This window comes from Myiozetetes cayanensis, unplaced genomic scaffold (assembly GCF_022539395.1).
Source record: "Myiozetetes cayanensis isolate MyiCay16 unplaced genomic scaffold, myiCay2020 scf1, whole genome shotgun sequence".
In the NCBI taxonomy this organism is placed as follows: Eukaryota; Metazoa; Chordata; class Aves; order Passeriformes; family Tyrannidae; genus Myiozetetes; species Myiozetetes cayanensis.
This window is the reverse complement of record NW_026086604.1, coordinates 20,412,860-20,430,974: the sequence shown is the minus strand read 5'-3', so window position 1 is coordinate 20,430,974 and position 18,115 is coordinate 20,412,860. Positions and strand designations below refer to the sequence as shown.

Here is an 18,115-nt window from a genome sequence, read left to right as displayed (position 1 = left end):
ATGTCACTAACTTAGTCTGTTGCTCTGAAAGTACATGTATGACTTTGATTTTAGATACACCTTGGATTTGGCTGTGTATACATATTACAAGAAAATATCTTTGATGTGTTTTACTTTCAGTGTCTTTTCTTCATGCATAGAGTTTTTAATTAATGAAGTAAATGTTATGAGGCATACGGTGAATGGACCAAAACTGAACACAGGAAAAGTGTATAAATAGAATCTGCTTTAAAGTTTGTATTATTTTTGAGGAATGAATGGTGTAAAGTAATGCTGGAGTCAGTGCTTAAAGATGCTAAAATTAGATTTAAAAATAATTGTAGTCTTTGAAGTACAAAGTATTATGCATTTACTGAGATTTAATATTTTGCTTTAAATAGCTTTTGATATTCTTTAAAATTCTTTTGAGGTTGCTACTTAATGAGGCCACAGTATAGTAATTTTAAAGCCTTTATACTCTTTCTGCAGTTATGCAGATGTACACGTGAACCATTAGCACACCTTGTCCATTCATGTCCTTGCTGTTGAAGACACCCTTGATCCATCCTTTGCTATATTAAAGGCTTTTCTGGTAATCAGAAAAACAAAACACGTTTCCCTGCTTCCAGCAAGTTCCTTTTGATGCTGTAACTTCTATCTTAAAGGATAGTGCAATTGGCTTTTGAGGAACTATAAGGCAAAGAGTTGGGTTAAGTGCTTTTATTTAGCAGCAAGGTTGGATTAAATGATCTCCCTTCCAACCCCCAGCTGTTGTGATTTGTCTTTCTGGGTTTAACAGAATTGAGCAGTTGCCTGTGAATCCCCCCCGTTTAGCAGGGGATGATAAGGGAAAGGTATGGCACTACAGAAATGGCTTTTTAAAGGTATGGCTTTGTTTCTCTTAGTCTTGTGTATCTTGTTTGTGACATGTCCATTTAGTGCAATATTTTTGTTCAAATACTAATTTTGTTTCACTAATGCAGACATTCACCTTCTTACTTCTCTGATTAGCTATAAATGATTTGCCACAGTTTCAAGTAACCTTTTTTCTCTCAGTGTAAATGTGTCCTTTTTTTCCATCAAAGTATTTCATCTATTTATAAAACAAAATAAACACTATGCACAAGTTTTTAGTAGAAGAAATCCACAGAAACCCCCAAATCAGAACCAACTTACCTCTTTGGACAAATTTTCTTACTGAGATTAGTTGTTAGTGTTGACTTGAAGTTGAGGTTGTGCTCAGCCCTTGAATCTTCAGCAAGGAATTTGAAACTGTGTTAGTTCTCCAGAAGACCTTTGAACTGGGTTTGTCGGTGCAGTTTTCTTCACTGAGCACCAGCATGTTTGAACCCTTCCAGCTCCCTGTTTTACCTGCTAATGGCAACCAAATGGCTCTGTGTGGCAGATTTAGACGATTGATTTAATGGCTGTTTCTGCTGCTTCTGGGATTCTGTGAAAGGAGAAGGAGGAGAGGAAAGGCAGAGGATGGGGTTACTTCCCTGGACAGTAAAGCGGGCTACTCTGTGGGAAGCCAGTTTCCCAAACCCTGTACCACCCCTGAGCTTGGATTACATTGGGGTGTATAAAGCAATGATACTGGATTTGTAAAAGCTTCAAAAAAAAGGTAATGCTTGCTTTGTTTAATAAACACAGATCTTTGCAGTTTGGAGGTTTATGACCACTAGGAAATTTTCCCTGGTTACCCCTGGTGGTTTTGTTCATCTGCAGCTGCTTAGTTACAGCATCTCCACGTTCCAGGTGATTCCTTCCTGCCCATCCCCCCAACATTTACGTAAGGGGTAAATGATAATGATGTCATTTAGTTTGTCTTGCTTTTTCAGGTAGGAGCTATTTCTTGTGAAAAGATACAAGGCACAATTTAAATGTAGGTATAAAAGATCTCTGCTTGTCACATGATTTCCCTCTGTAACACCATCATCGAGCCAGTAATTCCCTATGGAAAACCCTTGTCTCTTTCCAGCCTGTTTCTGTTTTTTTTCTGACTTTTCTCATGATCCTTATGTTTGGATCTTGTTGAACATAATGCAGCTAAATGTCATATCCCTTTCCTTGTTCTCACTTATACCCACCATCAATGACAGGAAGATTCTTAGATCCAAGTAAAAAATTTAGACCTTCTAGAAGAAGTAAAGAAAGGCTGGATGTTTAAAGTACAAACAAAAAAGTCCCAAATTGGCATCTCAACGAGGAGAGTTTCTTATCCCTTGTTTTTTGATGTCCACCCCATACTTTGTGGAGTTCTGAAGATTCGGTTCTTTAAAGATGCAACTCTATGCATAGGATTAAGTTGTTTAATGTGTGTAACCCATATATATTAAGCACTTAAAGAAGGCTGAGGTCTGGTTGTAATCTCATTAGAGCAGGGAACTTGTAAGTTTCTTCTTCTATAGATTGCTCATATCACTTTAATTATTGGAAATGAAATTTTTTACAAAGAAATAAATAGCAATTCACTTGACCCTCACTTGCAATTTGATGGGTGTTAAGGCCTCTAGCATCTTTCCCATTGATAAACTAGTAACTCAATTTGATCTAACATCCTAAATACTTAAATGTTTCTTTAGTGCAGCTGTAGGTTTAATGTGCTCGTGGATGAAAGTTTCAACAGCCACCTTAGTTTATCATGTGTCCAAAAACAAGACTGAAGACCCCCAATCCCTTGTTGGTATTAACAGATTTTTAGTTCAGATCTGTTGCATTTTGTGGCACATAGGCAATGACCTAACTAGAAGTGGACATAGACTGCTTTCTTGACTGCTTTCTTAAACTTTTAATCCAGTGGGTGGAAAGACTCATCTCATGCTTAGTGTGACTGGAATTAGGTTGGTGAAAATTAGGACTTTCCTACCCTCACAGTCCAGGTCTTTTTTTACAGTCTTCCACTTTTTCCTCATGGTATCTCATTGCAGGTAAAGTTAAAAAAATTGTCTTACCAATGTCACTGATTTTCACTTCCTTGCTGCTTCGCAAACCAGTATAATTATTTGCACGTAGCAATCATAATTTGTAATCTCTAATGATCGTAACTTTTAATGTCCAAATATATCGAATCAAAATTGTTTTTTTAAAAATATGAGTTTAGAGCTTCTAACATGTATGTCCAGAGTCTTGCATTCTTTGCTTAAAATGGATTTTTTTTGAGGTTTCTTCCTTTAGATATTTGTTTGATTTTATTATTTTTGTTCTTGTAATGTGCAATTATTCATTTTTGCTTTGCTGTGTAAAGTTAAAATTTTATTGTTCCATTAAAACATACATTTTATTAAGAATTAAGAATTGATCTCTGTTCATTTTCTAAACCATATGGAAGCTTTTACTCTGCCTGTATTGTTTTGTTTGCACAATTGTTTCAAGGAAATCTGTAGGGGTGTTTTTTTGAAGTTCACATATGACTAAATACTTTACAAAACTTTTTTCATCACTGACAAATTTCAGAACTAATGTTTAAAAAATGATACAGTAGTCAGTTTAAAAATGATAGCATTGTACTCTTCTCATTTCGTATATGAAATTTCCAGGAATACTAAGTTAATGTTTTGATTTCCTGAAAAAAAAAAGTGGTGAGCCTTTAAGTTCATTGTTTTCTCCCTTGTAATAAATTGTATGATTAGCAGTGTTTCCTACAAATAAGAGGCCAAGGCAGCTGCAGCTCCTGAAAATTAATCTGTGTAAGAGATGACGTAAGATGTCAGGCAGCTTTTAGTGAAGTCTGTAGAAGAGCAGAAGTTTTCAAGACATCAATCTTTGAGGTGTTTTTGGAATGAAGTGTTCTAAACCAGTTTAATTATTTTTTAAATGAAAATTAACTTGGCCCTCTGGCATGAATAACTGTATGTTGCTGACTGAAGACTGAAAACTGTGTTAGTATATGTGGACATGATATGTTTTGGGTTTTTTTGTGAGTAGCAGTGACTTCAGTTTTGCATTTAAAACAATAGTAATTCCAGTTCCCTTTCCACGTGTCAGAGGTTTGATATTTGTCATTGTTTCCTTTACGATAATAATATTTGCTTAAATGTTAAGAAAAAGGATCAAAATTGTAATTTTCTCCAAGTTGATACGAAGCATCAGGTTAAGTAGAAATAAATAAAGGTTTGTTGTAGGTATGCAGATGAAGCCTTCATTGATGTCACATAAAACCAGCATATACTTTCCGTTTGCCCAAGAGGAAAGGTGTGCAAATGCTGACTGAAATTATTTGGGCATTTAAATTACATGCAGGTTCTTCTAAGGCACAATTGCTGGGTTCTAGTAGCAGGTTACTGGTTTTGTTATTGTGGAAAAAATGAACTAATCGTATTTTACTGTACAGGATATGAGTAATAACAAAAATCAAATTTTTTCAAACATTTTGCAGGGTCCAGTTTTGCAGTTGGGGACTCTGTATAAACCTTTGGACCCAGCTGTTCACCACTTTATTCTTTCAGTCACTCTGAGGTGTTGATTTTACAAGAATGAGTTGCTGTTCCTAAAGTCTACAAACTGAAAATATTTCATAACGGGCCTGTGAATTGGTTATATGGGTGCCTATGCTTGGTGTATAAGAAGGTCCAATTCATGTTTTCATTCAAAAACAGCGAAGAAAACTATTTTCTTTAATGGTATGCCAGATTTATCCAAATATTTCAGCAAGTCAGTTTGTCAGCAAACTGGGTACAACCAAAGTGTATTTAAAAATCATTTAATTAGGACAGATTCATTTTCACTCCATGCCACTACACAGCAAGACTCGCTTGTTCATATTTCCTTAAATTTATTCTGGAACTTGTCCAAGTTCAGCTTTAATGAGTAGCCTATCCTGCTAGTTACATTAGGGTTTATTTTCCCCTAGAGAAGAGTGTTTGAATTGGTAGTTTTTTAACCTGCTCAGTTAAATGAACATATGTTCAGAAATACATCTTAACTCTTGAGTGTAAAGATTGAGAAACAATTATTTCTATTGCTGTTGCAGTTTTAAAATGATGTTTAAGTAGTGGTTTTAGACTCCAACTATGTGCCATAACTGTTTTAATATGGTGATGAGTTTTGATATGAAGTCATATTCAGTTGCTTAATACAAATTTAATGATACAGTATAGAAACACAGCTCGGACTTGGTTTACTGAAAAAAATTATTTGTACTTTTATTTTCACTTACTGCTTGAATATATCTCTTGGGTCATAAAAACTTGGTTAAATATAGCTCAATACCTTATTAATGATATATTTTCTCTATTAACAGGTGCAGTTTGGTAGCAAACTCATATTTTAAAATCTTTTAAATGCATTGTTTGTGTTTCAAAACTATTGTAATAAATCCTGAATTCTAATTGTACTTTCATCACTAGCCAGGTCTAGTTAAAATTTCCTTTAAGCAACATTTGCTGCACACATGGTACAATGCTTCCCCCTGCCTTGATTTTTTTTTTCTATAAAAAAGGATTTTTTTTCAACTTCCCATTCCCCCCAACTTATCCGAAAAAAACATGAGACTTTATTCCTATGGGATTGTTAAAGTACAGTAAGTGTAGGATTTGCATATTGTTAAAAAAAATTCATACACTGTTATTACTCCTAAGGGACTATTTTATGTGAAACTTTTAGTTTTGAATGTAGCATAGGTCATACAGTAGCTGTAATATGTATTAGTTGAATAGTCAACTTTTAAAGCAAAATCTTTTCCAGTGCCATATTCTGTGTTGTGATTGTCACAGCTCCTCAGTTACCCTCTAAAGTACATGAATTTGTTAATAGAAAATTGTTATTTTAGATGGAATTTTTGCAGAATCACGTTTGTCCTAAATTTTGCTGAAAAATGTTTTCAATCTACTTTCTTCCTTCCCATTTACATCCTTCCCTTTACATTATGGAACCGGTCTTTTGAAATATTCAGACACTTTGTTCTGTAGTTCTGTAGTTTTAATTCTACAAAATAGTATTCAGAAGTAAGAGGGGAAAAATAGAAAAAAATGTTGTCTGGAAGGATAACAAAAGGAAGGAATACCAGAAAGGAAAAATGCTACAGTGTACTTTTGTAATGAGATAAATAATAAAGGATGGCAGTACATGTCTTGGAAAAAAAAAAAAGAATTCCAGGATATCACCATGCATCACATTTCTTTTCAGGTAGTGCCTGCAGAGGTTTTGTGAACATGCATAGTTAGTTGTCCAGCTTCAGTTCTATGTAAAAGAAATGGGTTGTGCTGTCTGTTTAATCTTGAGTTTTAAACTAAATTATTTATAATGTATATACCATTTTATTTTACAGGAACGGATTTTCCTAAGTACAGAATTGCCTTATATACTTCTTCACTTAAGCGTACCTCTTCTGCTTAATTTGATAGATTACCAAGCTTGGACTTAAATTATAGGAAATTTTAGGCAAACAAGTTCAAATTCTAACTTGAGATGAACATCAGGAAAGGTCACAATGTGGTAGTCTCCACCTGTGCTTTTCATGGAACCCAGAGTTTTTCTTTGAGTCTTTATAGGAATATAAGTACATTTACACAGAGGGTTTTTTGTGTATCTGAAGAGGAGCTGAAATGGGAACCATGTTTTATTTAACTGTACCCACAAGACAGTGATCTTCATGTGTCCTCTGGTGCATGTTGTGTGGTAGAGATGGTCAGAATAAGTTCCAGGCTCTTTGTTCATTTTGTTCTGTCTGAGCCAAAGTGGTTTTCTGTAGATCTTTACCTGGCTGTCAGCAGAAAAGGCAGGTGGGAGGTGCACAGTTCCCCCAAACAGGGCACATGTAACTTTTGTTCTATTTGGTGTCTGTGACCCCTATTAAAAACAAACAAACAAAATCCACCCAAACCAAACAAAAAAAACTTTCACTGAAAGGCACTGAAAAATAGTATAGTCACTTAATGAGCACTGTCTCAGTGAAATATGGAATATGTGCCTTTTTGTATTTTCATGTATGAATATTCTCCACATGTTTTTTGGGTCACTGACCATATCTCATTTAGCGATTAACTGTAAGCTTTTTGAATAAAAAAATTCACAACATTCAATTTTTGACCAGGTGTCTTCTGTTTTAATAACTGTGTAATTTTGAATAGCTCTTATTTTGGTGGGAGCATGTGGAATTACTTTTATTAAGTATTTTAAAACCAAGGGATAATTAGATAAAAATATATGATTTTTCCTGTGGTGTTGTGGAGAGGGATATAAAGTCAAATGATGCAACAGGTCCTATTTAGATTTCATTTCAGTATAAGCAGAATCAACTCTTACAAGAAGAAATCCAATAGGCATTGAGTTCCAACCTTACAAACTAACTGCTAATAGTTTGATATTCTGTGACTAAGTTCTAAAATTGTTATTTTTATGCACTAAAGTATTGATTTTCCTTTTTTTTTCTCCATATTAAACAGGACCAAGCGAGCTCATGTCCCACTAACAGAATGCATTTTTGAGCTCCCTAATTTGACCGTTCAAGCAACTAGAGCTCAAACCCTTCTGCTTCAAACTATTTATCAGAGTTGGTGTCATCCTGTTGAACATGTCAGTTCAGTGGTGGTGAATGAACCTTTACTGAATGAGGTTTTCCAAACTTCAGGTAAATATCTGATGCTTTTAGTTAAGTATTTATAGTGGTACAGAGCACTGCTAGTGAATGTGAATGCAACTATATCCTTTAAATCTGGGTTTTTACTTACAGTAGTTAACAGACAGAATGTTTTTTGTGTGTATATGGGTATTTATAGCTTATGCTTAAAATCCAGGATGTAAGCTAAGCCACCCAGCTTCACTCCTTGGCACCAATTTCTGGATGCATTTAGTTTTCCCATACAGGATAATTTTTCCACGCTTCCCTCATCTGAAACATCCACCCTTGCTACCTTATATGGTGCAATGTTGTAACTTAGGATCATTCAGAGGTGAAGCTGGATTATTAAGGGCTTTATTAATCAATGGCATACACTGAATTTTTTAGAAGAGCTGCAGATGTTTCTCATCCAGTTTCATAAATAAATGTTACTTAACTGTTGTGAAAGTGCTGAAGATACGCAAGTCTTGGTGTTGGTGACATAAATAATGAAATTCGTTACCTGTCATCCTTAATAAATAAATTAAGCATTTTGACTAATTTACAGAGGAAACCAGAGTCTTCAAGTAAATAAAGGTCATCCAGAAAATTAATTTTTTAAATTTTTTTTTCCTTGTTTTAGATTTCTATGCAGGCTATAGTAACTTATAGCTGTTATTGTTTATTTATTGTTTAATAAACCCATAACAAGAATAACTGAGATATTTTGGAATCTCAATCATTACCAGTCTTGGAGAATGTGTTGGGAGAATGATTCAGATGTAGAAAATCATGACTTGAAGCAGAATGGTAGATTAGACTACTGAAAGTCTTTCAGTCCTATTTTTTTCAATCTTGTTTTTCTTTTTCACTCCTCTTATTTATATTAAAGTAAAATCTCTGTTGATCGATCTAATGTTGCAAAAGAACTGTTGTATTTTTGTGTAACCCTTGGAATAAGTGTTCAAAGTGCTTTCCCAAAAGTCACTTGTTCTTTTAAATCCTTCATTCTGTGTGGGTCACCTTAAGAGAAATGGTGAGGTTTTATTTTCAAGTCCTGGTATTTCTGAATGTAGCAGGTTTACAATCTACACCTTGGAGAAATCTGAAAATACCGTCATTTGATCACTTCACATGGTCTTAGGGCTTGCACAGTTTCAAACTAACCTGTTCTATCATTTAACATGTTTCAGTCTGTCAGTTTAATGAACTGTGATACAACTCTGCTAACAATATCTCTGCAGAATAAAAATCTGGAGCACACATTTTAAGTACTTTAAGTAAATGAACAATATAGTACACTTGTTTTGATCTTTTCTTGTTCATGGCTTAACGCTTGACCTGGTAAATTTTATACTTTTGTAGTTGTGCCTCGCATTAACTAGATGAAGGCAGCTTTGTGTTCAAGGCTATGAAGCGATTGCTGTCTATCCTTTTGTCCTGATTTTTGGCTTTGTTGATTCTGTAAGCCAGCTACCTTTTGTTTGAATACTGGTGTGTAAAATGCAGTACTCTGCCTTGTTGAAAGTCGTCCTTGTACTTAGTGTTAGCTTTTACATACTCTTACCAGTAATGTTGTATGTATGTAAGCTTCTAAAAATTACCTGACTGTATTTGCACAGGGAAGTTTGAATTTCAACTCTTCTTTTGTCTTTTTTTTTTTTTTTCATTTTTCTTTCTTTCTTTTCTTTTTCTTTCCCAGTAAAGTAACTATGAGGATAATGCGCTGACATTCTTATACAAATATTCAAATTAGTTTCTCCAAAATAAAACAACAGCTGATTAGTGTTCCTTGAGAGTCCTTGATTGGAGTTCCTGCTTGCCATTGCCCCTGTGTTCCTCTGGGCTGGTGCAGATTGGCCTTAGACGGCTCATGTGGTGGGCCTGGCAGTAGCCACTGTCTCTCAGAGAATCTTTGTGGGTGTACAGATGAGCTTTTATTGTATAACCTGGCATCTCAAGGAAATAATAGCCTTTTTGTCAATGGTTTTCCATCTGAGGCAGCTCATTTTTAGCTACACACAGAAGTAATACTTAGAGAAAATAGCTTTCCATCCACATGGTGTTGTGGATTGTTTCTTTGATTGATGTAGTACAGATAATGCAAGTGTAAACACATTTGCTGTATTTTCTTTTATAGCTCTTTACTTTTGTTCCTTTGCTTTTTCTTATTGTGCTTCCATGAAATTGTAGTTTTCTTGCAGGAAAAATTAACAACATGCTTAAAGATGCCCTTTCCTTCACTTTTTCCTATTTCTCAGGGAATCTCTTTTTTGAAATAATTTACTTTCATTTTACTGTTACAAAGGATCATGAACTATGTGCTTCATGAATACACTTGCCCAAATTATCCTCTATGTTTCCATTTTCAAACTTCTAAAAGCCATCTTTCTAACTAATTGGAAATATAGCAGGACAAACAGCTATACCTTTATCTAGACTTTTATACCCCTGTTAAAGATAAGTAAAAAAGCCCTGCCCATACATGACATTATTCTCAAAAAAAAAAGGAAAGGACTTATGTAGTTTGTCTTCCTGTTAAGGGTCTGCTGTTATCCAGAGGTTTTCAGCAAATCTTCCTGCTCCAGGCTGGATCACAGGATTTTACACATTCTTAGTACACAGTAGAACAACATGCCTTTTTTGTCCTCTGTGAATGAAATGTGGCCTCTTATATTAATGGTCCAGTTAAAAGTTAGGTGCCCAGATCTGTTCTACCGATTTTGAAATATACTGAGACTTGAAATTTTTCTTCTCTAGTAACTACTTGCACGTAGCTAATCTCAAATGTGTTTGCCATTTCTTTACATAGCCTATATCTTTCTCAACTGCCTATGTCTGTATTCCCTCTTTTCACGTGTGATTGAGGAGCATTCTTGGGCTGAAACAGTTGTTGCTCAGCTTTATTGGGGCTTATGTCTTTACTGGGCCTTTGTGCCAGGTGCTTTTGTGAGTGATGTGCTCCCGTAACGCAGTGATTCAGTATTAATGGAACTCAAAAGTGGTACCCCAAGCATCCTCACAGCAAAGGTATTTTTTAGCAGGAATTATGGTCCATAGGTGTATGCTTTTTCCAACACAACCATCTCTTCCAGTTTTAAAACTGTATTTCTTAAAACTGTGCTTATAATATGAGCTAGGATATTCCCTAGGAAAAGAACAGATGAAATTAGGGTCACAAAAGAAATAAAGAATGGAAAGGAATAAAAAAGTGAGAAAGAGTATCATCTAATAAAAAGAGAAGAGAGCTTCAGAGGAAGATAAAACAAGGAGAAGCAGGTAAAAACATTTAAAGTAGAAAAACAGTAAAAGTTAAGAAAGGCAAAATTTAATACGAAGACAAGTACAGATACATGAGTTGCAGGAGGAGGGGAGAACCTCAGAGAAAGGCATGTGTCTATTGGCCTTTGACATGCTGTGGAAAGGCTCACAAGGTACAAAGGCCTCTTTGGGAACCTGTCTACAATGTAACTGCTGAAAAACCTTCTATGGATCTAGCTTAAAAAGGGAGCTCTGCACTGTGTATTTCCACAAACATATGAACAGAATTTATAGCTGGTATCTGGGATTCTGTCCTAAAGTTTTAGTTTGGAGCAGAAATGGTTTCCTGCTCTAAAAATTCTTTCAAAAGTAATTGAGGCTGAAGTTGGTCTAGGGATTCCAAAGAACCTCTCCAAGCTCTATCCTCTACAAATTCTTCTTCAGAATAGATTAATAGAAACCCAGAAGGGATGATTGCTTTAAGATTAACACTCTTCTGTTCCCTGTCTACTTTCCTCCCCTTGCTCTTCAGAAACCTTTTCCTACTAGGAGAAAAACACTGCTCAGATATGTCCTAGGTTTTTATTATTGTTATCTGTTTCATCAGATCATCTGAGAGTTTCTCTTTTAATTAACTTGTCCAAAGGCAAGCTGTCGGGAGCGAAAAAAAAAAATCTAAAGTCTCAAAAGCAAGTGTGTGTTTGGTTTCTGACAGAATTTAAAAATGAAGTGTCTGTACTACCTAAAATTTGTATTTGTCATATGTGTTAGTAAGGTCTATTATCTTAAAACTTCCAGTAAAAAGAACTAGGTGATTGAGCTCAGAACTTGTGGAGGACAGATAAAATAAGTATGCCAAGAAAGATATTTTTTTTATAGAGAGATATTTTTATAAACACGTTTAAATATTTAGTCTTTCTTAGCTTGAGACTATCTAATTCTGCTAAGAACAGGTTTTTAATTTTAATTGATTAAGAATTTAATGGGATTTTTGAAAGCCCTTAACTCCCTTCATTGCAGTGACACCTTTTGTAATCCATATATTTAAACACCTACTTGGCAAAGGTTCTTTTCAAATGTGGGCTGGTGTTTTCAGGGTTCTGAGAAGCCAAGGCAATTCAAAAAATAGAGATAATATAAACAATGTAACTTAGTACTTAAATGAATAGGCTTTACCATTCAAGTACAGGATTGATGCATACTGCCTAAAATAGTTATGCAAGAACAAAAGGAATAGAAAATTTAAAATAGTAGATGGGAATACAAGTGACAAAAATGCAGCATAAGAAATGGATAAGTAAAACAGCTGCAAACAGCTTTTTGCTCTTTTCCATGGGTCAAGAAAAAGGCATTACTAACTTTTTTTAATGTGTTACATCTAACATAGAAAAATAGAACAAAAGTAGTCTTTAATCAACAATCTCTGGAAATTTATGTTTTGGTTTTATTTTATAATCCTTTGGAATACAAACACAACAGCATGTTACATGTCAATTAAATGATGTTAGTTCTTGTGCTTGCATATGCTTGTGAAACATCCTGATTTTACGTTACAGTCATTATAAAAGTGGAAACAAAAAAATCTGAAATACATCATGCTTTCTACATTATTGCAGGTATAGATGTTAATAACATTATTACAATTATCATTATACAAATTTTTAAACAAAAATAATTGTACAAAATACCAATATGTTAGGAAAAGGGCGCCAGTTAAGATCTTTCAAAGGTTGAGCATGATTAATCCTATAGAGTAATTTTACTGTGTATTTTTTCCATTATTTGTTAGTAAGTACCTGAAGCACTCACTTTCTAACTATTTCAGCCTGCCAAGAAAATACATACACAGTTACATGTGGCTTTAGTTTACTCTGGAAAACTGGAACTTGCTACCACTTTTTCCTTGTCCTATTCAGGTAGTTCATTATTTTGTTGACAGTTTGGTTCCATTAATCTGGTATTTTTGGGAAAATTGCTTGCAGACCTTACATTTCTCTGTTGAAGGTGATCAAATAGGCATTTGAATCCCTCATGTAAATGATGTCTTAAAGTTAAAATAAAATCTACTTTCCAGAAAGTAACTGTAAAACTATTTTATGCAAGATTTCATGTGGGATACCTTAATGGTTGAATAATAAATTTTACCTCATAAAAATGAAATTCAATAATACAGTAGCTTTCTCAGCGCAGTAGCATCTGGTTGAATCTCATGAGAGCCAATATTTTCCAACTCATTAGGATCATGTCGTTCTGTATGTCGTCAACATTGACTTAGCCAAGCTACCTTTACTTACACAACCGCCAAACTATTAAATAGGTCTCTTGTGGAGTGAAGTCAAATATTCCTCTTATTTTGCTTTTGCCTTGGAAGAAGAGAAGAAAATGTACATACTGTAACATTTAAACATCTGGTCTAAACCACATCAGGGTAACACTGAGGAAAGTAACAGGATTCAGTATTCTTCCCAGGTGTACATATAAAAAAGGGATGTGGAGCTGCTGCATAGTTCTTTTAACCACTTAGGAAAAAGACTGAAATAAGTGACTTGCCTTTCTAATACCCCTGTTTTTAAAACTACTTCTTTTCCTCTTGCCTAGTCCCCTGCCACCAAACTCCAAAAAACAAAAGCCAGCTAAAGCCCAACATTTCAAAGTTTAGCGGTAATGCAGGTTGTTCAGCTCTAATCACTTCCTTGCAACATATTGGCATTTAACCTTTGTTTGTTCCATATAACATGGCCAGTTTTCTTATTCATTTTGAGGAGTATGAATGAAACTTTCTGTCTAAAATCAAAGTGTAAGAGTGTATTCTCTTAAGTAGTTGCTTGGGAGTGGCAGGACACAGCTGTATGAAGCTTGCACAGTATAAACAGTTTAGTGTCTCACGTGGGTGGCTCCCCACGTGTCCTCATCCTTCTTGTAGGCTCAGAATGCAGTGTGTAAATAGTACTATTGTTGTACATTGTCCATTTCTTTGAAAGTCTGGTAGATTATCAACAATAATTTCAGATAGAAAAACAGCATGGATAAGCAACCTAAGCACACTTTTCCTTTAGCTTAACAGTTTAAGCTTAATAGAGTTGAGTATAAGCTTTTATTTCCTCTTATTGTAAACATTTTCATTGATATTCTGAAGTCATAAATCGACTTGCACTGAAAGGAGATAAGTGGGATGTTTTATCATTTCAATATGTAATCAGTCGGATTTATCTTGCTGAGTATCTTCTTAGTAAATCCTCCGCCATAAGCAATGATTCTGTAGTGGCCTGAAATGGGAAACTGCCCATCAATGCCAAGTATGCGTGGAAAACAGTAATTGCGGTTACCTTTTTATTTTTTTTCTGGTCTAATTAATATACACTGATAAGGTTTGAAATTGAAAAATACAGTATTCAGATGAAAGAATGGTGGTAACCATACTTAAGACATCCATACAAGCTGAACTTTGATTTGTAATGTTGTGCTAAAGAATCTAATGTACTTAAAAATTCACTTGAGACTTTTTAAACGTCTGTTGTGGTGAAAGTGAATGGATACATTCTGTCAACAGCACACTGAAGGAGAAAAAGCCAAGCTAAAAAACCCAGTAGGTTGTGAAAGGAATACATGCATGTATGGAATCCATAGCTATACATAAATGTATATAAGTTTCTTAAGTTGAATTATTTCAGAATTACAGGAGAGTTTAGTTCAGAGTGTATGTTGAAATTAACAACAAATTCTTGAGTGTGTTGGTGGGCTACCAAAACACCAAGACACCTAAGCTTAGAGCTATAAATAGTGCTCTTACTCCAGAATCTGTAGTTTATTTGCACAAATAGCAGTGGAAGCTGTGACTGAGAGCACCTGTTTTGTTTGTTCAGCTGTTAGTCTGGTGTTATTTTTTGTTCTATTAAGAAAGGTGTGCTTGGACAGCAGGGAGGAAGGCTGCCTTTTTGCCTTATTCTAGCTACCAGATACTGCATCAGGTGAAAAACTCTCAGGGAGGTTGAGATGGTGGCTTCTTTTGTAAGAGCAATAGAGCATGTTGAGACTAAGCTACAGGAATTCAGTGCTATGACAAGAAGACTGGGAAGAACAGAAATCATGAATCTGCTGCATAATAGGAGCTGTGAATTTTCTGACAAGTGCTCGGAGCACACACAAAAGAAAACTTCAGAGATAACAGAAGGAAAGATTCTTTTTTGCGGGAGGGCCCAGAGAGCTGGTTGTCAATTTAAGAGTGAACCAGAGAGCCAGCATCAGTGGTTGCTCATGCAAGAATAAATCATCAATGAGAAGGACATGGTGTTTTTTTGACATCTGTGTTTTTTAAGAAAAAGGTTTGTGCAGAGATTCTACAGCAGAAGTATCGATGCCAGTCACACTACCATTTGCTGAACAGTGCTTTCTGGAAGAGCAAAAGGCAACTATTTCTTTTCACCTAGCAAAAAATAAAAGGGTTGTCAGAAAATTCAAGTTGGAAGGGACTGCAGGAAGTCTCTAGTTCAGTCTTCTGCTAAAATTGGAGTCAGTTATGGAATCAGAGCAAGTTCCTTAGGGCTATACCCAGTCAGGCCTTGAAAGTCTCCAAGTGTAAGAAACTCTCTGTGCAACCTGTACCACTGCTTGACTGTTCTCATGGCAAGAAAGCTTTTCCTCCCATCCAGACAGAACCTTTCTTATTTCTCTATATGACCATTGTTTTTCATCCTTCCCCTATGCACCTTTGTTACAATCCTTCATCACAACCTTCTCATACATGTGGAAAGACTGCTAATATGTCAAGTGTGTTACTGCTGGTTTTGACCTTACTAAACAGTAGAACAAAACTGAAACTGAGGAGTCCTAACTAGTGCTAAAACTCAGTGATGGTGACTGAAATCTATTTTCAGTTCTAATTCTCGTGTCAACTGGATTTAACCTGAGTGTTGGTGCTATCAGTACATACAAACTCAGTCATGATGTTGTCTCATTAGTGAGTGTACTAATGTATGACATGACTTAGTTCCAGATTAGATCATCACTCTGAGCTAGTTTGACAGTTGTGGAAATTCCAGAAGTCAGTATCTCTCTTTTCCCCCTTCAGATTAAAGAATCCTGTTTTGTAGGATATCAGATCAATTTACATAGTGAGTTTTTCTAAAAAGAAAATGAAAATGCATACAAGTGCTATAGCACCAAGAAATAATCAGTAGTTTATGTTCATTATGGTATAATGTTTTCTGTTTGTGGTTTCATTGGACCTTTTAATGATGTTTACTTATTTCTTTTTACTTATGGAAAGAACTTGAATCACTCCAAAAGAAATTGGAAAATCTCATAGCATATCTCCCTCCTTTTTATTTAGAATGATAAATTTTGCAGTTTGGAAAGTAACTGTCTAATTAGATGTTTTGATCTCAGAGGCAAGAAATATCAGCAAGGAAATTTTTAATGAAATAGATTATTAAGGAATACGAAGGAAATGAGGAAATAGTAAAGATAAAATGGAAAACGTTCCTGTGAGAACTTAATGTAGTAAAAATTTTGTTTATTTTAGTAGTACTCTTTGCTTTAGGAAAATATTGCCAAGGCATAATCAAAAGTAGAAAGCTTTAAGAATAAGCAACTATTAAACATGATAGAAGCATGTTTTCTGTTTACAAATATGTGATATTGAAGGCTGATGTTGAGTAGTGAGTTTATGTAATGTATGTAGTCTTGATCAAATAAAAGTTGCACTAAGTTGCAACTTATGGGGGACAGATTCCAAACTGTTACTTAAAACTTATTATAAGAGTGTCTACAATAATAAGAGTTAAAAAATACTAGTGTTCTCTGAAGTTACTTCTATGTAAAGTAGTAGTGAATGGCATGGACAACTATTTTCCATTTGTGGGAGCATTTTATTCTTGTGGCAAGGTAAGATGAGAAATACCAGTGGTATTCTTGCCATAGAGAGATACCAGAGCATAATATACTGCAATAGCAGTTTTTAATCTGATGTAACACATGATTACTTATAATATTAAATCAGGCTTTTGTAAGAGCTACATACATTGTGATTATTTTAAATCTAGAGATTATAGATCCAAATCCCATTTTTTAATTGCATGGATATTCAGGAAAAATGTATTCTTCTCCTGTAATATATTATGTGGGAGAGATGTTAAGCTGTTAAAAATGCATACTGTATGAAAAGTAATTACTGTGTTCCTTGCAATAAAGAATTAATGTTTCTTCTATTTTTCTAGTTCACCTCTTAGTCATAGAATACAATTATTGCAAGGTACATGTAATAAGGTAATGATAAGGACAGAAGGTGTGTTTTTACTGGAAAATACCGAGCTACAATTATAACAGCTCTTTGGCAATTAACTTTTTAGTTAGTATTATGTCTCTAAAGGTGTGAAGTTCTTTTGGAGAAAAATTCTACCAATGGTAGAAATACACAGTAATGTAAAGAAGTAGAAACAATAAGGCAGACAAAGTTAGTAAAACACTTGATTCTCAGGAAACTATGCTAAGCAAGAAAACTCCTAAATTAATATTTTACAGTTTTGATTTTACTGTTGGAGGGTAATTATTAAGAGACTAGTGTAGAAAGGAATGTGTTCTGTTACAGTGTTATTTGACAGTATCCAGTGAATGTCCCTTCTGTGTGAAGCATTAAAGGAAAATCAAAAATGGCACAAGCAGATGTAACTGCTTTGATCTTGCTTTGAAGGGTCGTACTCCTGAACCGAGTATTCCTTACTTTGTAGTATTGTAAAGATGCATATCACACTATGCGAAATGTTAATTAAAATCTTGGATTTTTAGGAGATGTCAGAGTTCTATTTAACCACAGCTCCTGGATTTTGAGAGCTTTGTCTTATGCAAAATAAGAGCTCCTACATCTGCTTAACATCCTCCAAAACATACTTTGTAATCAGGACTGCTGTCAATTCAGAGAAAGTAATGAGAGCTATTTCCAGAAGCATCTTTGTTTTGGCTGGGAATCATCTAAATAAGCACAGTTCCTATCCTTAATTTCTTTCTTTTATGAAATATCCTAAGTTTGGTATGGATAAAGGTCAACCCAAATATATTTTACCTTTTTTTATCTTTTTGTTTTGTTCTGGTTTTTTGTTTAGCATGATAAATAAATCCAGATATTCCATAGTCTTATGCTGATTTCTCCTCTCTTTACATCTTTGCTTTGTTGCTACATCTTACTCTGTTTTTACCTCCTTTTACTGTTTTTATATCAGATCCTGTGATAGTCAACCCTTTTCTTTATTGGACTTCTTGGTTTCAGTCTTTTTCCTTTCTCCTTTTGATTTTCCTTTCTCCTTTTGATTTTCCTTTCTCCTTTTGATTTTCCTTTCTCCT

At 34.7% G+C, this 18,115-nt stretch overlaps 1 protein-coding gene across 1 annotated transcript in view; it reads left to right on the top strand.

Annotated features, from left to right (window-relative positions):
• The window catches only part of VPS13B (vacuolar protein sorting 13 homolog B), a 418,175-nt gene that overhangs the window by 76,702 nt on the left and 323,358 nt on the right, over positions 1 to 18,115 (top strand). The window contains 1 exon segment of the mRNA XM_050315121.1: positions 7,365 to 7,549. Within this exon segment, the coding sequence (XP_050171078.1) occupies positions 7,365 to 7,549 (185 nt within the window).